Source organism: Diabrotica undecimpunctata, chromosome 10, assembly GCF_040954645.1.
Source record: "Diabrotica undecimpunctata isolate CICGRU chromosome 10, icDiaUnde3, whole genome shotgun sequence".
Classification (NCBI taxonomy): domain Eukaryota; kingdom Metazoa; phylum Arthropoda; class Insecta; order Coleoptera; family Chrysomelidae; genus Diabrotica; species Diabrotica undecimpunctata.
In genome coordinates this window covers 7,905,604-7,927,649 of record NC_092812.1, presented here as the reverse complement: position 1 = coordinate 7,927,649, position 22,046 = coordinate 7,905,604, and the positions used below count along the sequence as shown (strand labels likewise).

General features: G+C 33.8%; 2 protein-coding genes across 4 annotated transcripts in view; one reads left to right on the top strand and one right to left on the bottom strand.

The window, feature by feature from the left end:
- Positions 1–22,046, bottom strand: part of Ptp99A (Protein tyrosine phosphatase 99A) — a 644,333-nt gene that overhangs the window by 18,635 nt on the left and 603,652 nt on the right. For all 3 annotated transcript variants that reach the window (XM_072546068.1, XM_072546067.1, XM_072546069.1), the window contains one exon: positions 14,035–14,324. In XM_072546068.1, the coding sequence (XP_072402169.1) occupies positions 14,035–14,324 (290 nt within the window). The remainder of the gene's footprint in view (positions 1–14,034; positions 14,325–22,046) is intronic.
- On the top strand, positions 12–14,028 carry LOC140452040 (uncharacterized). The gene is made up of 3 exons (XM_072546070.1): positions 12–1,869; positions 1,982–2,231; positions 2,339–14,028. The coding sequence occupies exons 1-3, from the start codon at positions 1,766–1,768 to the stop codon at positions 3,827–3,829; spliced, it is 1,845 nt and encodes a 614-aa protein (XP_072402171.1). The 5' UTR covers positions 12–1,765; the 3' UTR covers positions 3,830–14,028.

Here is a 22,046-nt window from a genome sequence, read left to right as displayed (position 1 = left end):
AAATTAAATAATATGTGTATAAATTAGAAGAGTTTGTACAAGTATCAATTTACAATAACACTGCAAAACCGCTTTATCAAATTATATAGATATTTACACATTTTTAAACATACTTTAACTCTAAATCTATATACACTTCTTCGTCATCAAATAAAGAGAATATATTGCTCATGTCATGAGGAAAGATCCAAGATGTAAAATGCTTCAATTTTTTCTATAAGGATCTATAAGGATATATGCACGAATCTCTTAGTATTAAATATGTTTAAATTATACGACTTAGCTGTCCCAAATAAGAATTTGGTTATTTTTATAAATCGGAGCAATGCATAAATTATATAACAAAACTACAAAGAGTGCAAAATAATCGACTCAAAAGCGATATTTGAGATTACACCTTCTGTTTCAATTTAAGAAGTATGAAAATAAAAAAAATGTAATGTGCAAGCAATAACTTTATTATTGAACTTACAAAAACTGCTATTGCATTATTTGGAAGACGCATTATAAAAACAATATGCAATACAGAGTTTCCTAAATATTCACCATCCGCCGTTAAACCTCCTCCACGTCCTCTTCCAGGGACGAAAATTAACTCGGTTTTCCCATCCATAGAACTGCTTGCCCAAAATATACAAGAACCGCCCTTATGACACAATTTCTCGTATACAAAATTGAGCAAATCGCTCTCCTGGCCTTCCATAGACTCGACGCCTCGTGTAGTTGCCATGTAGGCAGATCCTACATTCATCGGAGAATAATACCTGACTTCATTGATAGTCGTCCCAATCCAGATGTTCGCGAGCAAATTATAATCGCCTTTGCTTCTGCAGTTAGCTTGGAACCCGTATTTGCCCTTTTTGCTGTTAGGTTGGCTGCCTTGAGTCTCCTTCTGACTGTCCAAACGCTGGTAACCACACCTCGGACCTCTCTAAGCTCTTCTTTGAGTTTAGCACCACTCAAATGCCGATTTCTCAGGGATTTCGATACAAGAAATCGATCATCTCTCTCCGTTGTTATTCGTTTACGGCCTCCTCCTTGTCGACGGATATAATCAGCAGTATCTTGGTACCGAAGATACACTTAGGGCCCAGCAGACTGGTTTAAATTTAGTCGATTTGCCACGGCCCTTTGGCTCAGGCCTTCTCTCAATAATGCTACTGCTTGAGTTGCGTTGACGGATGTTGTATCTATTTGTAATGCAGTTGCGAACTTAAGTAACTGGTGTATTAGTGGGTTGCTATGGAAATTGATGCGTACGATGTTAAACGTAGGCGTTAAGTCGGTGCGTGTCGATTTCAATGAGTCAAATTCTGACTCCATCTCTACGTGTTGTATTATTTATTTTTCATGCGTCCTCCAATTCACCAAAAAACAAAATTTTTTAAAACTCAATAATGTGGTTAATGATTGTACACTAAATGAGGAGCAGACTTTCTATATGCATTTTGTCCATTTTTTCAAATTTTCAACCAAAGATGGCATCGCAAACTATATGTATATAGCCACCATTTTGTGTAACGAAAGACGTTCTAAATGCATTCTGTTGTCTGCAAATAAAATGAAAAAAATACCTTGGACTTTCTATGTGCTGTATGTCCATTGACGGTAGACGAACTAAACGAAGTTTGTCCGTGCGCTATCGACTAATTGCGATTTGTTTGTCGTTGGCGGTCGTTGTCGTTGTATAGTTTTGGCGTCTAGGCTGTTAAGTTTGTTTTATGTGCGTTTGTTTTTTCGATTTTCAACAAAACAATATAAAATAATGGATGTAGTTGTGACAGGAGATCATGTAGTTGGTGATACGGACCGCGGTAGCAGAAAAAGAAAAAGACATCTAACTTCTAAAGAGCGTAAAAGCAATGTTAGGTAAGCTTTAATGATTTATAGGTTACTTTTGTATTTGGGTATTGTTTACACAATATCATCTTAAGTTCTTATGTTGTTGTCGTTAATATTTTAATATCATTCTCTTTTCAAGGCATTCAAATCATTATCCTAATTTGGAACATTTTGTTGATTTTTCCTGTAATCACCCTAATCGAAAAGATTTTTGCTGTAATGATGTAACCGAAGACGATATTAGGACAATTAGAAGTATGTTTTATGAAACAATAAACAAAAATGTACAGGATAATCATTTGGGGCATTTTATGGATGTTGAAAAACCAGATAGAAGTAGGAACCGAAAAATAGAAAGAAAATCCCACAATTTCTTTATAAGATATCATGTAAGTTTTACTTACAATAAAATCTTATTTAGTATTAAAAGGTTTTGTTTAGATATTTTAAAAACATGGTGAAAAACACAATATGAAGGTAATATTCTTTATTTTAGGTTTGGAAGAATGGAAAAAAAATTTGCATTTGCCAGAAATTATTCTTATCCATATTTAGTGTCAGTCAGAGACGCGTAAATACTATTGCTCGAAAAATGCAATCTGGCAGTGGTATTGTTGAGAACCGTGGAGGGGACAAACGGTCTTTCAAAAATGTTAAAAAATTTGAAGCTGTTAAAAAATTTATAGCCAGTTTGAAAGGACATGAAAGTCATTACGGGCGTGCTAAATCTCGGCGCATTTATCTATCATCTGAAAATAATATTACTATTTTATGGAATCTGTACAATCAAAGTAATGCTGAGAATTTGAAAGTAAATTACAAGTATTTTAGTAGGATCTTTAATAGTCATTTTAATATTGCATTTGGAAGCCCTGCTACTGACGTATGTGGTTTTTGTGTCAGGACTCAAACTTCTATTAGCCTTTGTAAAGACAAAACTGAAATAGAGAAACTAAGAACTTCTCTACGTGTACATAAAATACGGGCCAAACAATTTTTTAAACTAATGAAGGAAAAACCGGAACACACTGTTTCCTACTGTTTTGACCTTCAGCAGGTTCAAGTCTTACCGAAAGTGCCCATTCAAGATGCATTTTACGCCCAGCAGTTGTCTTTTTATTGTTTTTGTGTAACCGACGTGGATATTAAAAAGCCAGTTTTCTACACCTGGATGGAACATCAAGCAAAAAGGGGATCTGCAGAAACAAGTTCTGCTCTACGTGATTTTCTTAATAAATCTGAATTTGGATCAGGTATAAAACAGTTAAGACTATTCGCAGATGGTTGTGCGGGGCAGAATAAAAATGCACACATGATGCATATGCTCATGCTATGGTTATACAGAGATGCCCCACAAAATATTAAATCTGTGGTACTTATTTTTCCGGTACGCGGACATTCATATTTGCCAGCGGACCGTATTTTCGGGCAAATCGAAAAAGTTACACGATCCTACAGTACAATAAAAACCCCTACACAATATTATGACATTTACTCCAAGAAGGGAGAAGTTAAACAACTTGGTAGAGACTGGACTGTTTATGATATAAAAACTGCGTTAACCTGTTTAAAAAAAATTGAAGGAATCAGTGCAGCCAAACGAATTATTATTAAGAGATCACAAAACAACAACAATATTTTGCTTAAGACCGAACTGTTCTACAGAAATGATGATCCATCCAAACAATTCCAAACATTATTGAAACGTGGAAAGAAGCTTTCTACTTTACACTTACCTGCTGTAGAACTCCAAAACGAAATTAAACCAAAAAAACTCCAGAGCCTCTCGAAACTATTAGTGGAACTGTCAGGGGTGAATTGGGTCAACGATCCTGAGCTAACATGGTTACAACCAATTCTTTCTGACACTGGTGAGCAAAATGACAATCAAGTTAACCTTGGTAAAACTGAGGATGATGACGTTATTGAAGGAGCTGAGTACTGTGATTGCAATGATGATGACCATGGGGACCTTTATGATATGTAAAATGCCTTAATTGTTCCATTCATTTTTAAACATTATTTTGTATTTAAAAATAAAATACTATTTTTATGAAGCTACTTGAGTTTTTTTACATCGTTACTACCAAAAGTCTGTCATATCGCTTGGTGTGGACAATCAAAATGCGTTTTGTTCAAGGATGACAATCTAAATGCAGTTTGTCCAACAGTTTTTTCAAGTTTTTTGGGATATTATCAATACTAGATTTTTAGCATATAGGTATAATATTTGAATGATTTTTCATCCATATTTTAGGTATATCAGTTTTTCGTTCAATTTCTTGCCAAACGCATAGCAGTTTTTCTCTATTTGCCAAAATTACAAAAAATGGACAAAATGCATATAGAAAGTCTGCTCCTCAAATATTTTTAAATTTAAACTTTTTAGATTGAAACAGGAGACGTACTTTCGCAAAATGATTTTAAGTCGATTATTTTGCACTCAAGTGTAGATTGTATATTGAATCAGAAAGAAGTAAAGTACCAGACTGACTAAAAACATATACGTGGAATACAAAATCATGGACAGAGATAAACAATATTAGTCAGCTTTATCACACTATCAGGGACGGAACATTAACATTACGAAAATCGAGGACGAGACAACTGTACAGCATGAGCAAAAAAGAAAAAATATCCGATTTTAATTTAGCATATCTCTTTTTTGTGTGTATCTTTTTTTCCAGAATTTTGTCTGTTCAGGTCAAATTTCTAAATAGACAAGTTTTTAAGTTATGAGCAAAATACCGAGGTTGATGTTTTGATTGTTTATTTCAAAATATTTCCACTAAGAAATTGATGAATCCCTAGATGAGAGTTGGCCTATATATATATATATATATATATATATATATATATATATATATATATATATCAATATAAGACAGTTGATAGTTTATGAATACCATAAGACTCATATGGTATTCATTGATCTTGGGAAAGCATATAAGAGTTCCGCGAGAAATTCTGTGGTGGGCATTCAATAAGAAAGGAGTCCCCCGGTGAATATGTAATGATTGTGTATATACATATTTGTGAATACAGATTGTGTATATGTGATATGTAAATACTCAAAAAATTTACTTTTGACATAAACATTATTTTATAAAATTTATATACATTATGTACAAATACACGCGTGTTTTGTATTGCTAATATGTGTATTATATTTTGCAGTGTTAATGTTGGTTAGACTATCTTGTATTTTAAACCTTGGAAGCATAAATGTAAAACGAACAAAACCATAAAATTAAAGCTAATATTTATACTGGACAGACATTATACACAGTTAGTACATTATAAATTTATTAAGTCAAGATTTAATTCTCCAGTGGATGTTCCTTGTACCTCCTAATACCTAAAAATAAGAGCAAAATTGAAAAAATGCGATGTTAGACACAGAGGTTCTACAAAGGTTTCTTAACAAAATTGTAAAACCAAATCACATGCTACATACAGTAGATTTTTAAGCAAACGGTTTTCATATCCAGTTCATCAATTGAAGTAACAAAATGCACCTAAAAAATTTAAGTAAAATGAATGCAAAATAACTGTTTAACAGACTTATTGAGTGGAAACACTGCATAAGGTTGAAACTATTTTCTTGTAATATTTCTGTTATCTAATATATTTAACAAGAATTAACCATAATTTTAATTGATAATACGTTAATCCACTTCGGAAATCACTCTCAAAATACAAATTAAACAAATGATTTTGTTTTGTTACTTAGTAATACAAAAATTCTAATAATTTGATTTTATCTGCTTCATTCATAATGACACTTTAGAAATATATGAGGCGTTCAGAACCATAGTGCATCATGTCCATAATACAGAAGTCAGAGATATTTAGGGCGATTGTTCGAACGCTAATCATAACTTGATTGTATTCAAATATTTAATTACTATTAAATACGTCACAGTAGCTGTCAAAATTATTAAAAATTGCTTATTATTATTATTGATTTGTAAATAAAAACATGAAATTAACATCAGCAAGAGTTTAATTATGGTTTATTTTAAATTAAAACGTAAAATAATAAAATTGAATAAACTAAATCAGTCAACATAACCTCAAAATGTGATGTATTTGATTACAATTAAGTTTTGATTAGCGTTCGAAAAATCGGCCCTTAGAGTTAAAGTTAACAAGCTCTCTATTACATAATACACCAACGTACCTAATCTAAGTGAAAACCTCTTATATAATATGTTGTTTAAATAATTAAAGTATATGTAATATTAAATAAATAACCTTTTTGGAAATAATTGGAGACATTTGAAAAATTGGACTTGATCCATTATTACTCTGAAATATTTGGTGGAAAAAAAATGGATTAAAAAACGAAGTATGACAAAACTGGAATTTTAGTTACAAAAAATAATAACAAATAAAAAACTTATTACAACAATGTTCAATAATACTCTCACAGCTTAAGTGGCATTAGTTTTAATCATCATAGACCAGTTCATGATCGTCTATGTCGTCTTCTTCACCCTGTTGCTGTATTCGTGAACGGGTTCCTGTGTTGATGCAGAGATTTTAAAATGGTAGTGTGTGACTGATAGCAGATATGGGAGGAGAGAGAGCATGTCCTTTTTCTTTGCTTCTGTCACAAGTGTGGAGTACAGATGACTTTGATTACCAATGAATTTTGAATCATTTATTTTGGCCATCGAGACAGTAAAAAATGGAAAATAATCCTTTAGCGTAGTTTTGTACTTCAAAACCCAAGGATCTTCTCCCTCGTACCTCATCCATCTCATTTCTAACCACTTCACAGTTCACCACTTTATTTACAAGCACATTTTCTATGTTCTTTGTCGACACAACGTCGCTCCTTTTTATGTTAGTTAATTCAAAAGGCACTGTCAATTTTAAAGTTTTTATTACATCAATCCAGTCGTCTGGCCCAAATATGTGAGAAGATTTTCTGGCAACCTTTTCAATAACCCCAAAATCTCGGTCGTTTGGCAAAAAGGAGTGGACAGATACAAGAAACTTGTGATCCATCGTTTTTATGTTTATGTAAGGATCCTGAACTAGATTTAGTAACGTGGCAGCCACTTTAAAATTTCTGTTTTGTCCTGTACATGAATCTGAATAGAGTTACGTGGTTATGATTTTTGGCATTTTTTTCAGATGCACGGTAAATATTAAAGATATTTCCTGAGATCCTCTACCACCATCTGTTTCGTCCCACACATACATAAAGTCGTTGTTTTTGTTGAAAGAATGAATTCCTAGGTTATAGACATACATATTTCTTTAGTAATATGCAATGGATGTAGACAATTTTGAGTATGGCAGTGCTGTTTGGAGGTCAAAAGTAGCAACATAGTGTTCATTTGATGCGTCATCACTGTCCGATTTTAGTACATCTCGAGCTTGTTTTGCTTTTGTTAGGTGAACATTTTTCTCAACAATAAGTGAATTGGATGTCTCAGGTTCAGCTGATGCAGCTATTTTTAAGGACAGTTGATCACATTTGGCGCACGTATCTTTCAATGGTATTTTAAAATGTTAATTAAACTTAGTTGTAAACGCATGATAGTATTGTTTTTTATTCTGAGGTACTTTGCCTTCGTTGTTGCATTTTTGTACATACAGATGTCGTCATTTGAATCCATTTTTAATCATAAACGATCACGATAAATACACTGAGCACAATCTGACTAGTCAACTGGACTTACGCCATATGTTTATTATTGCGGTAACTTTGGACGTGGTTTGTTATAGCACGGAAAAGATTTCTATTTGTAGAACATAGATACACCACTGTGGTTCTGAACGCCTCATATTAAACATTTTAAAACAGAGAACTTTAAACTGATGGTAAATAGTTTTAAGGAGCATCCTATGACGAATTTATTGGATGATTACATTAAATCAACTTCACAATACCTGGCAGAAAAAAATGATAGCATGTGACATCTTTCAAAAGACAACTACGCTCAAACATGACAGTAAAATTCTCTCCTTAAATATACATGTTTTATAAATGCAAACCATATGCTATCATTTTCTTCTGGCACATATCAAGTCAACGTTAACTTCACTTAATCAAAATGAACTATCCTCCAATTAAGTCGTCCCAGGAATGCACCTCACAAATACAATATCATTTTTAAAGTCTTCTATATTAAAAGGAAAACATAAATCATTAGATTATTTTTGTATTATCAAGTAACAAAGAAAAACTTTTAATATTAGTTACAAAAGTTAATTTGAAAGCGATTTTCAATTAAAATTGTGGGTACTTCTCATTAAATAAAGTAGATAACTATTTATCTTTGTCTGCACTGATATGTGACGAAGACAACTATTGATGCTAAAATTTTTTATTTTTAATGGAAACAACTTCTTTAAAGCTTTCCTAAGATTGTGGTTTAGAAATGGGAAAAGTGTTTTCCTAACTGCATGTTTAAGATTCTTGGCAATATACTAGTAGAAGAAGAGTGAGAAAAACTAGAGACGGTAACAATTACATGCCCAATAAGTAACAACAATTGAAAGATCTTTATGCAATAAAAACAAAAGTAAACAGAAATATATTAAGAAGGAATAAACATGCTATTAATGCAAATTTACGAAAACTGAATTAAATTCCCCTAGAACAGGTACAATAACATCTATCGAATATAGGATCGTTTATACGATCCATTACGAACAATATAATCAATAAAACCGTTTATTACTCTAATAACGAAACTCCAGGAATGGTCAAGCAATACAGCCACTAGACAGTTACACAGACTACTGTGGAGGACTTAAGGCGATGGAAATGAACTATTAAGACGATATTGCCAGCTCACCAGACTTGATAGGGTGAGAAACGAAGATATTAGGAGAGAAATGGAAATTGATTTAGACATAATAGAAAATTGAAACAAAAAGACTAAACTGGTGTGGACACCTGCTGCAGAGAATACCTGAAAATATATGGCCAAAAACTATAGAAAAATAGATTCCGCCCACTACAAGCAAACGAGGTAGACCAAGACGTCCTGAAGAGAAGATGTCACCAGAGATTTAAAAACTGAAGATTGCTTCGACAGAAAACGCTGGAAATTAGGATGCGAGAAACGGCGCCAGCTGTAGAAAACTTGCCTATTTTGCACTGTATAGTTTGAAATATATTATCGAAGGAAAACATAATAATGTGGATAAATGGAAAAAAACAGAATTTAACATAAAAACTTAATAAAGTTATTCTTATGTGATTGGAACACAGACATTAAAATTTGATGTAACAAAATAATTATTTCGTTCAATATGTAGCTTCATAAAGATATGGTAGGTGAACAGACAGGGATGATTGAATTATTAAAAAAATGACAAGGAAAAAAAGTTCGAAGGGCTATGAAAAGAATAATACTGCAAGATGTACAGTTATGCGAATTTTTAGTATATTTTCCAGAGAAAGTCTTTAGATCTATTGTTTAATAATAAAACTGCTGCAAAATTATAAATGTGACTCCAAATGTTAAATTTCTTTTAGTTATCTGTTAACGTCTTTGGATCCTAAACAATTTTTTTAAATAACTTTGAATAATAATTATCAAAACATTTAGGTCTCTAGTTTTACCCTTTTATTTATATACAGGGTGATTTGTTGTGAGTTCTAACTAGACGTTTTAGAGAAACTTGACGTAATTAATATCTGAAAATTTAGAATATGGGGTTTCTATTATTCTAAAATATTTAGAGTCTCCTACCACTTCCGGTTATACCGGAAGTTAAATAAAACTTTCTTATTTTAAATATAACCCCTGTATATTATTACGGATTTCGATAGAACAGTTGTTGAGAATTCTCTCTATATAAATACATTTTGTTTAGTATAAATATTTTTAATATAGTCTGTTTTAATGAAACTTTAACATTTTGTGAATATACTAATAGTTTATACAAGATGATCCAAAATGCGAACTTAAATTTTTTTCAACTTTCTTAAATGGATCACCCTATATATTATCACATTATTAGAAAAAACTTAAATTGTTCTTTAAGTTTTTTTAACTAGTTCCGATACCTTTTAACATTTATTGAGCTATTTAGCTTTTGAATTATAATTTTAATTACCATTGTATTGTGTGCCATGGAAATTTTATTTGACAGTTCTGTTCTCAAAAAAGTGTGTTTATCTACGTGTAATTTACGCGAATTAAAAACTGCCAACTAGAGTTTCCATGGCACGCTAGGCAATAGTAATCAAAATTATAATAGAAATATTTAAAGCTCATCTCAATAACCGTTAATTTTGTAGCATTTTTATATTCCTTGCTATATATTGAAATCCCCTCGTATATGTATTTCTATTTCCTTTCGTATATGTCAAAATACCGAAAAAGTATTTTCAATCCTTTTTGCGTCGCCGAGTTGATATAAGCACATTTTACAGTTTGTTTGTATTTCACGGACGCGTATTTCTTTTGATCGAAGCCGCTTAATATTTTGCGTTTCAAATAAATATTCCCGTTTAGTGTTTGTTTATACCAAGTTAAGCGAATGATTTTTAAGAATTTACTCACTCTCGGTAAGGTCGGGGGCTGTTAAAGGCGTATTTGGTTTTACTGGAGTCCAAATTTTTCGTCAAATTTGTAATGTTTTGTGTTTTTCGTCTTATGTTATGGAAGATTGGTAGTTTTGTGGCAGTTAATTGTGCAGTTTAAGGAGGTTTGAAATGTTGGCGATTGAGTACAGACGTGTGTAATTTAGTCTATAAAAACCGGCTAATTTGTTGAAAAAAGTGATTTATACTCAAAGTAATGTGTCACTTAAGATAAGAGTAATCACTGTTTTTTGTTGTATACCGTCTCTCATAGAAGATATTTGTAAAACGTCGTTTGCAACAAATTTAAAAAATACCCACATTGTTCCAGTCTTTTTTAAGACACAGATTTTCAAAGCTTGTGTCCAGGGCCCCAAATTTCAATCTCAAATTGTTGTCCTAAGAAGCCGTTACAAAATATTTTTCGTAGTATGGAGATGAATTTGTTCGTGTGGCAGAGAGTGTAGGTCTAGTTTCCACCCCCAGAAGTTTTAGTGCAATCCAGGTAACTTTTGTGTTTGATTTTTAAAGGGAAAATAAACATTTTTAATAATAATTTGCTTTCATAACAATTTAAAAAATAGTAATAATTAAAATTGTAGATGCTAGGGTGTGGTCTAGGTCTAGCTGTCATATTTTTTGTTTTGTTTTAAAATTCAATATTGACATCTGACAGCTAGTTTTATTTTTTTGACATTAATTTGTATTGGTTTTTTAAAGAAGGTTAACCTCTACGAATAATTTCACTTAAAGATCATTTTTTCATTTGTAATCATTTATTTCTGCTACAATTTATAGCCCAGTAACAATTGTAAGTTTTGTAGTATCTCCAACTTCTAAGAGTTTGTAAACGGATAGGTCTTAGTAAGTGTTTCTCTATGTTATTTTTTACTTTTTATCTTTGTAACTATTAATATAGTATTTTTGTACTATTTACTTTGTAACTGTTTTTGTGGTGAGACAGTAATAAATGTTTAATTTTTTCCCCTATACCATTTTGTTTATTTATTAAAATAAAAAAAGTTCCTAACCTCCCTTTTGTGTTTTTTAGGACGGAAGAACCTTTTCTTTCATCCATCAGGAAGTTTTCTCGAAGCGGCGTCCATTTTAAATAGCTAGAGGTCCTTCTTGTTGTTTTGTTTGCCCATTTGTTCAGGAGATTCATCCAATCCCATTGTTTCATTCACTTATCCACGACCCAGTTTCTCCAAATAAACCCTGAGCGCCGTTCGCAACAGTTTCGTTAATTTTGCTTGCTCTATCTCTAGCATAGTAATTTCTGTCCCCAATTTTCAACCCGCATAATAATACCCTATGTGGTAGGCAAAAAATATTCGTTACAATATATAAGGTGATTTAAGAAAGTTGAGACATTTTTAAGTTTGCGTTTTAAATCACTTTGTATATTAAATCATTTCATTAAGAAAGGGTCAAATCACATTTTCAGATTGTCAAATCGGACACTGTTTAAAAATAAAATTGCTCATATCTCGTAAAACACTCAGTATAAGGTAGCATAATCTTATATTGATCGAATTCTCAAGAGCTGTTCTATCGAAATTCGTAATAATACACTGGGCGTTATATTAAAAATAAGGAAGATTTAACCGGTATAACCGTAAGCGATCGTACACTCTAAAAAATAGTTTAGAATAATTGGGCATATCCAAAAACCCCATCTCCTAAATTGTCAGAGATTCATTACGTCAAGTTTATATAAAATGTCTAATTACCAAAGAATCACTCTATATATTGTGATTTCCCTATTAACTTTTTAGATTTTGTATCCAGTATGTATGGGGTTGAAATTATTTGTAATATTATTATTAAAAATCAAAATGAACGGTCAAAAGCTGTTTGAAACCTGTACTAACTTAATAAACATGTGAAAATTTAATAATAGCAGTCAGTGAGAACATGATTATGAATAATAGCAGATTCATTTTGATCTTCTTGTACGTTTTGAATAAAAGTAACATGTATAATGCTGTATTCGACAATATAAACCTTAACAAAAAGCGCAACAATCAACCCAAAAAGTAAATCCTCTGAGCATTAAAAATGTCACTATCGAGACACTGTATTAAACATTGTCACGTGTACCCAAAGTAGATTTTATTGCTAACATGAATAAGGATATTGTTACATAAAGAATACTAATAGCCTTTTAGACGAAATATTGAACATAAATAGTAAACTTTCACCTTCAGAGCCAAACTTGATAAAAAGTTTTCCGAGTTTGACAGTGTCTTTTAAGTGACTCTTTGGCTGCAATTACATGTAGCTCTTTTTTGTAAATAAAATACATAAAAAGAAATTAATGTACCTAAAAGCAAAGAGCAAAAATTAGGGAAATTCATGCACAGTAACTCAAGTATTCAATATACACAGAAACATGAATCCACAGAAGCCATTCTCACATAAAATTAACTTTTAGCTATTAGTCAGTTAACTCTTTACACAGTGACAGTTTATTTCGAGTATTTGATTTAATGTGCATAAATACCCCTTGATGAGTTATTGTCATTGGAATTCACCTTACTTTCTAACTGAAATTTTATTGGAGTTAAGCATAGTTCAGAAACTGAGAAAACGATTTATTAAAATATCAAATGATTTTTATAATTTATTTGAAAAATAACATTCGAATGTTCTATTAATGTTTTTGGCACCTAATAAAGGTGCGGTGGGCATGTGATGATTCTTTGAAAAGCGGAGAATGTGGGGAGTTCGACAATAAAGAAAACTCGAATATGACATGTCATTTTTCGAAAATGATGGTTTATATATTAGTGTATTGTCTTCTCTTCTCTCTAATACACGACAAGAGAAGTGCCGTTTATATTCGCTCACTTACACGATGAGCTGACGATTTAAGAAGACAAAATAAAAACTAGATGAGAGGGGTGCAATATAGACGGGGTTGGAAACACGAGAAAGGGGCCTATGTTCAGCAGTGGACTTTTGAGGCTGGATGATGATGACATCATTTCTTTATAGATTGTTAAAAAGGAGTGAAAGCATTATTCTCCTCTCTTTATTTATCCGTTTGAAAGTTGACCATAACGGTCTTAGAGATTGACTATACGAGGACAAGAACAGTTAGATTAGATTCAAATATCCCATTCAGATAGATCTTAACGGATCCAATTTTTTTCTACTAGTTATTTCAAATTAGTACATTAGAAATTAAATGATTTATTGGTTAACTCCGGTAGTGAAAGAGTAGTGTACAGATAATGCACCTTATTTTTTTAGTTGAGTCTAGTTTAGTTTTAGTCTATACAGTAGATAAAATCAGATACCACTAGTTGTTATACCTTGTATTCAATTTTTAGTAAAAAAAGTAATTATTTATAGTACATGTAAATTAATTCCCAATATAATTGAAGAATAATCATAAACAATTTGTATATCAAAATTTGTTAATGTAAATATGTAATAAAAAAACCACTTTCCAATCAATTGTAGCATATTTTATCTACTTTGGATACCGGTGAAAACAATAACGTTCTGTTGCAGACACAGAAACTTATACACTTAACATACACTGGAACATTACAAACTACACATTGATATACAAGAAAGATGGATGTCAAAAGCATTTTAAAGGACAGCAGAATCAGCTTCCATACCTTCTGGAGGTATTCGAATACAATCTCGAGATGTTGACGGAGCATTGATGTTACCATTGGCCAAGGAATATAAGTCGGGAGCAGCTTCAACTATTCCGGGTTCTGGTGGATTGCACAATGCTTGTACACACATGTGGAGTCTCATGTAATCATCACTCGATATCCAAATGCCAGGTCTCTTGTTGTGATATAGTTTGGCGTACATGTAAACATCAATCTTATTGTCGTAAATAAGATGTTTTTTCAATGTTGTCAATGCACAGAAAGTTGCAGCTTCAGTACCCCCAAACCTGAAAAAAATATTTACGTAAATCAGTTATTAAAATCAGTTAAACATGATTAACTAATCGAATAAAAGATACTTATTTGCAATGAGACTTTTTTTATATGTTCTAATTTACAATCTGCTCAATGGCCCAACAGAACGGAAAAAATACCCCCTATACTATTAAACTCAGTGCCCTCGACCATCCCTCGCACGATGTCATGCCGTTCCAATGACAACTCACCTTATTCTGCAAACATCAAAAACAACTCGTCTCTGTAACCAGCGAATATTCTACAAAATGTTTACAACCAACAATCTCCTTAGCTCCAATCTTGAACTCATTAGATCCCCGAACAAGCGGCAAAACTCTTCATACTCACTACTGCCAATATTCAAGCATAAAACTTAAATGATAAAAATCTCTGAGCTCTGCCGAACAGATAAAGACTCCCAGAAATTAGCTCCAATCTCCGAAGATATTTCTAATCCTGCCCAAATTAGGACATCCACATCTCAATCCTAATTTACTTCACATGCCGCTACAGGTCCCAAGTACCTCACAAATCCCGTCTACCGCTCAAGCCCCAACCACCCCGAAGCCCCTTCTTCAACCAATCTATACCAGAGAGACGTGTGAGACAGTGTCGGAGACCAAACCTGGGCCGCCCGGTTTGATAAGCTAGTACCATAGCCACTGAGCTAGGCCGTCACAGTCTTCCCCCGTCAACAGACTACTAATTTTAATACTTATCGCACTATCACTATTCTAGAATTCAAGATCAAAATCCGAAACACGATCGGGTAGAAAACAGTCTCCGTCGACCCCCTAGTGTAAACAAGGATCTCACACATGTAGCCAAATCGAGCCTAACCTCACAGAATCCATCTCTACCTACATAATTTGATAATTCACTTCATGTGAAATTGCTCATATCTCGTAAAACACTCGGTATAAGGTAGCATAATCTTATATTGACAGAATTCTCAAGAACTGTTTTATCGAAATCCTTAATAGTATACAAGGAGTTCTAATTAAAATAAGGAAGATTTAGCCAACTAGGTAGTAGACTCTAAAAAATATTTTAAAAAAATTGGGGATATTCAAAAAAATCCGAAACACTATCGGGGAGAAAACAGTCTCCGTCGAATCTCAAGTTTAAACAAGGATATACACATCGATATCGAGGCTAGGCCTCACAGAATTCAAATTTCCTTGGACAAAAGTCGTCCGCATAATAGTCAGATCTAGTAATGTCCCTACTAACTTTTTATGAATCTTCACAGGCTCGTAACAAAATTCGGCGAAGTAATACCCTTTAGTGGTATTATAAATCGAAAAACGCGGTCCTCGGATTGCGGTCGCCTGAAATACTGCTCGAGATGCTGTCATAGTGGATATACCAATACTGAATACCCCCACAGTCTCAATGTGTTCCAATTGCAGGCAACAACATAAATCTTGTGCCCCACGGCAAATAATCCAAGTGCCCCAACCGCCAGTAAAATCATCCTGCCTCTTCTCTCAGATACCAGTCCGCCTTTCCTAACCTAAGTTAGTTCCCAACAAACACAACCCGTCACCACGGCCAAAAAGTCCACATACGTACTCTCTTCGGACATAATTTGATAACTTTTTTTATGTTCTTGATTCTCTTTAACGTCTTCGCAGAAAAATAAATGATATCGATCGTCACTGTAACAATATTGTTCACAACATGTATGGCCACGCAATTTCTACGTCGGACTAAAACTTTGTCTACTATATATTCACACAAATCCGTTATTAAATTCTCGTTATATCCATCCCTAACCTGACACATACTTTGAGGTAAATTAGTGTCCCTAGCAAGTGCGTTGATCTAGCCAATCAACCATTAGAAACTCTGTCTAGCTAAGAAACGCGTAACGCGCCATTTGCTCGACTTACGAGCTGCAGGAGAAAGAGAGACAGAGAGAAAGTGTACTTAGCATTGGGCCTCGAATCGTCCTTAAAGTATCTTGCCCTCTAGAGGGCATCCACCTTTCATGTCTCTACCCAACGAATCCATTAATCTATTCGTACTCCGTCGTTAACACTCATTTGCGTGGAGGCACTCGCTAACACTCCTTAAGCACAGAATAAAAAACAATCAGAATGCCCACTCTCAGATGCCGCCTTTGAAGTTTGTCAGCACGCGATCGCCATATTTTAGACGGAAACATAGACTCGAATTGAGAAATTTGTGACAAGCTACGACAGGACTGTAATTTAAATTTCTAGAGATTAATAATCATAGTACATTTAAAATAATTTAATCTATTCTTCAACTAAAAGTACGAATAAAATAGTGCATATTATGTCTATAGTTGATGTAAATAAATTAAACCGGATTAATTATTCTATGCAAACCAGATAAAATGTCTCTGAACAGCACTGGTTCCGTTTAAAACGTGGCTGATTCCGTCTGCGCGTACTTCTTTTTTCAAGCAGAGTGGGAATTCTGATTGTTTATTATTCTGTGCCTTAAGAAAGAGTCGCATTTAGTTAATCAAAAGGACAAGGGGAGATTGGTTTCTGTGGTTCCCAATCTCATGAACTGTCATCTCATACCATCCCAATCTCATACCATCTCATACCTGTCCTACATGAGGAAAGAGCCACAGCTACCATTCCCGCGATTTTGTAACGAACAATCAAAAATTCTGAAAGAAATCATTGTTTTTATGATATATTTTTTTTGTGTATTTTTAAATTTGTGTTTTATTGAATTATTGATCCGATCTGTCTGTAATTCAAAGTTAATCAAACTACATATATACTAATAATATACCTTTTATAAGGGAATTTTTTTAAATAAATTTTTTTTTGTGATACATGGTATACAGCCAACTACAGGAATTAAGTTTTCTTGTGGATTCCGACAGAGCTAATTAAGGCAGCTTCTGGATAAATATTTGAAATACTAGCATTTACTTGCGGAAGCAAGCATTTATTTCATCGATTTATAAAAAAGACAGTAGGTGGGAGTATAGAAATTACCGATGTGTCAGTGTTTTGTGCTCGATTGGACGTCTATATGGAAGAATTATTAAAACTCGAATAGAAGATCATATGTCGGAAACCGAAGAGCAAAGTGGTTTTAGAGCTGGGCGTTCATGCATTGATAATATATTCGTTTTAAGACAGCTTATTGAAAAACAATCTAAAAGAAGAGACCCATCCACCTAACTTTCGTAGACCTTCAAAAGGCATATGACAGTGTACCACTCTTCCGACTGTAGCCTACATTGCAAAAACAGTGCATTAAAAACACAATTCTAAAAGCTGTGCGAAATCTATACACTGACGCGACCAGTTGTATAGATATGGGTGCAAAATTAACTTCACCTTTACAGTCTCAAAAGGACTAAGACAAGGGTGTGAAAAGGACTAGGACTTTGTTTAAAGTATACATAATACCACACCGGGATGGGAATACCAATAGCAGACACGACACTGTATACTCTTCTATTTGATGGCGATCACGTTATCATAGTAGCTGATCTGGACGACGCATCCTATATGGTGCAGGAATTACCCAACAGTTGGCTCAATATGGACTGGAAAGTAATCTAGGGAAAACAACTCAAGTTTGAGAATCGTGTGGTTAAAACTTGTCGGAATTTTAAATATTTAGGTGATACATTCTCTAATACAGGAACCTCTGATGTAGACGTTAATAATAAAATAGCCCAAACTAAGAAAGATATAAGGCAACTGAACTCCGTATTATGGAATAATAAAGTTTCTCTCTCTCTCTCTCTCTTGTCGTTTCCCCATTACTGAGGATCGTGATTTCTTCCAATATTCCTAACAATTTTTCTCCATTGGTCTCTATCTTCAATTGCTCTGAGAGCTTCGCAGAATGAGTTTCCAGCAGAATTCTTAATTTGGTCGGACCATCTAGTTGGTGATCGTCTCTCCGGAACGTTTCTAGAAACAATTAATCTGTCCGAACTACTATCGTCACCTCTGCGAACCACGTGACCGAAAAATTGCAGAATATGTTGCAGACACGTTGTGGACAGCCTTTTTTTAATTTCGAATTGGTTTAACATGGAAACGTTTGTCCTATGAGCTGTCCAAGGTATGTGCAGCATTCTTTTCCAGCATCACATCTCAAAGGCATCAATTTCTTAGCTCTCGCGTCCGCGAAGAGTCCAAGTTTCTGTCCCGTAAATAAATATTGAGAATACAAGGGCATTCACCAGTCTCATCTTGATATTTTGAGAGATAGATCTCTCTTTACAAACTTTAGTTACGCAACTAATCGCATTTTTTGCCATACCAATACGTTTTCGAACTTCTGCTTCACAGTTACCATCGCACATAGGGGTATTTGAACGATTTAGGCGGCCAAAAGTCGATTTTTCAAAACAATAAGTACGTCTACGAAAATATTTGCCTGAAGTACAATAACCTTCCGCGAATAGTACCCAAGCCCTTCCGACCTCTGACCTCCACTCACATTCGTGCACGGTCAGTCTGAATTAGATCTTGTCACCTCGTGTACGTGTATCGGTTCTCAGCGCTCCTATAAACGTTATTTACAAAGTGATATTTTACTTTATTAAGTTTGTGTAGAAAAAAATCATGGATTCTCAAACAAGAGGTTAGTAGCTTATAATATATATTAAAATCTATTTGATTTATTGGTTTAATAATTCACTTTTATCGCTCTGAAATTAAGTTGTTTTTGATCCAAATTTTCTCAAAAAAATTATTTGTGTAGTAGATATTTATTTCTATCGGAATAGATCGGGCAATTATTTTTGTTACTATGTATAATTCAATGTTATAACTATTAGAAATTTAAAAAATTGGTCACGGATAATCCCGGATAATTAAAAATTTTGTACTTTGAAAATTATAAGATAATGAGAGAATTAAGGACTTAAATTTTCCGAAAATATTCTTTATCTGTTTTTGGCTTAAACGAAATATTTGTTGGTTTTAGGTTCAGGGGGTACATCTGGAGTGAAGATTGTAACTAGAAAATACTTGTTCAATGGCATGAGAAAAGAAAATTTACCTAATTTAGAAGAAAAACTAAATTGTTTAAAAAATCAACTTTTGTCTAATGAAGACTACACTAATGACCAAATCGGAATACTGAAAAGCAATTTTGCGCATTTCAAGTCAGAAATGAAGAAAATATGGACGAAAGCCCATAATAGAGAAGATGTATTTCTTAAATATAACGATTCTTGGCTCGAGGGGACCTTTGCGATTCCTGTTACCGATAGTACGGCAAATCGGCCAGGGCGACCTCATAAAACTTTTGGAGATCTCAGTGAAAGAAGTAAACGAAGGAGAACACAAGATATTCGCTCCAACTTCGACGAAGATACTCTAGTGCATGCTGCTCAAGTCAAGTTACAGGAAAGGGGAAAGAGAGACGCTTCCAATGTACTCAAAGGAATTATATGTTCGCCAACTCGCGCATCAAAATATAAAAAGGCATACAATCGCACAAAGTCTTTGAGAGATAAAATTAATCCTTTGAGTATCCAGGAAGCCAGCCAAATGTTCATAGACGCAGACCTAACACGAGCACAATATGATATAATAAGAAGCACGAATAAAAACTTCTTTCCGTGCTACAGTCTGCTACAAAAAGAAAAAAAGAAATGCTATCCGCCACCTGAAGCTTGCACTGTAACTAGCACTAGTGCGGAAGCTAAATTGCAGCCTTTGATCAACCTAACCGTTAGACGATTATCGGAGTACCTAGAAGAGGTTTTACTATCGATAAAAGAGAAAGAACGCGAAACTCTAAAATTAATCTGCGAATGGGGCTGTGATGGGTCCCAGCAATCGCAGTACAAACAAAAGTTTGATAGTGATGAGGACAGTGATTCCAATATATTTCAAAGTTGCTTTGTTCCTTTGAAATTAGTATGTGGACAAAAAAATGAAAAAACTGTATGGGAAAACCCCACACCCTCTTCTCCTAGGTTTTGTCGGCCAATACGGTTTAGGTTTGTCAAAGAGACCAGTGATACCACTAAAGAAGAAATTGATTATATCAATAATTCTATTAACTCGCTTGTTGCAACCGATTTTGACTTATGTGACCAACAATTTAGAGTCAAATATGAATTCATAATGACAATGGTGGACGGAAAGGTCTGCAATGCTGCCACAGGAACTACATCGACAAGCCGATGTTATATTTGCGGTGCTACTTCAAAAGATTTCAATAACTTAGACAGAGCAAATTGTGTTCATGATGGGGCAATTCAATTCGGACTCTCTGTATTACATGCCAGAATAAGAGTATTTGAAAGTATTCTGCATTTGGCGTACAAATTGCCAGTGAAAAAATATAGGGCAAGAAAAACAGAAGCTGAAAAACAATTGGAAAAAGAAAGGAAAAAAGAAATCCAGGAGAGATTCCGCAAAGAAACTGGATTGCTTGTGGACATGCCAAAGGCGAATTTTGGCAATACAAATGACGGAAATACAAGCCGAAGATTTTTCGAGAATCCCCAAGTTGCTTCAGAAATTACAGGTATTAATTTCGAATTAATATACAGATTAAAAGTGATTTTGGAGACTATTTCAAGCGGCCACAAAATTGACCATGATAAATACGATAATTACGCAAAAGAAACTGCTCGTTTATATATAGATCTCTATCCATGGCACCCATGACGCCCACATTGCACAAAATACTCATGCATGGTGCAATAATTATAAAAAAATGCATTGTTGCCAATTGGGCAGCTCTCTGAAGAAGCCGCAGAAGCGCGCAACAAGCACTTCCGGTCTTATCGCCAAGATTTCGCACGGAAATTTTCAAGAGAAAGCTGCAACAGGGATATTTTCAATCGCCTACTTTTGAGTTCGGACCCTTTGATGAGTTGTAGGAGGCAAATAAAAAAAAGAAAGAAAAGTAGTTTCTTATCTGAAACATTACAAATGCTGCTACCTACTGATCCCAACCCAGCTGGATACTCTTCCGGAAACGAAGGAGAAAATGTGCCTTTAGATGGTCGTGAAAGTGGTACTAGTGATTCTGAGTGATTATTCTTCTTCAGTATATTTGCATCCGCTGCTGGACAAGGGCATTCCCATAAGTGTTTAATTACTATGTTATTAACAGCAATCATAACATATACTCTACGATAGTAAGTTTTATCGGATTAGGAATATTGTTAATATTTTGATTTCAAAATAACAACAAAAGTATTAAAATAAAGTATTTTTTGTTAATAAATTTTTTTTTTTAATAAAAACTATCCGTTCGGCTTAGTAACATTTTTTAAAATACAATACACTATAAAAATAATTTTGGCCGCCTAAATCGTTCAAATACTCCTATGTGCATCGTTAGTTATACTAGATCCGAGATAGACAAAACTGTCCACTATCTGGTATTCCTGTAACATGTTAGTCAGTTGAATAGTGTGGAATCCGTCAACCACCATTATTTTTGTCTTAGCTTTATTGATTTTCAGACCAACTTTGTTTACCATAGACCAAAACCGCGTATTTGACGCATTCTTTCGGATTCGGTTTACTGCATCAATGACAAATGGGAGAGTCATGCAATCTTAGATTCCAATTTTTAGCAACTAAATGTTGTCTCTGGATGACGCAGTGCAGAAAACGATCTTATGCCTATAATAATGCTTCATTAACAGGGAAAATTGAGTCGTCCAGCTCTTTAGAGAACTGGGTAGTTTGCAAATAAATACACAAGCATTTCATCAATACGTC

What these genes read in the sequence shown, in the direction of transcription:
- LOC140452040 (XM_072546070.1), top strand. Translation starts at nt 1,766, where the DNA reads ATGGATGTAGTTGTGACAGGAGATCATGTAGTTGGTGATACGGACCGC. An exon ending in GAGCGTAAAAGCAATGTTAG is followed by an intron (nt 1,870 to 1,981) that starts GTAAGCTTTAAT and finishes TCTCTTTTCAAG; the next exon opens with GCATTCAAATCATTATCCTA. An exon ending in ATTTCTTTATAAGATATCAT is followed by an intron (nt 2,232 to 2,338) that starts GTAAGTTTTACT and finishes TCTTTATTTTAG; the next exon opens with GTTTGGAAGAATGGAAAAAA.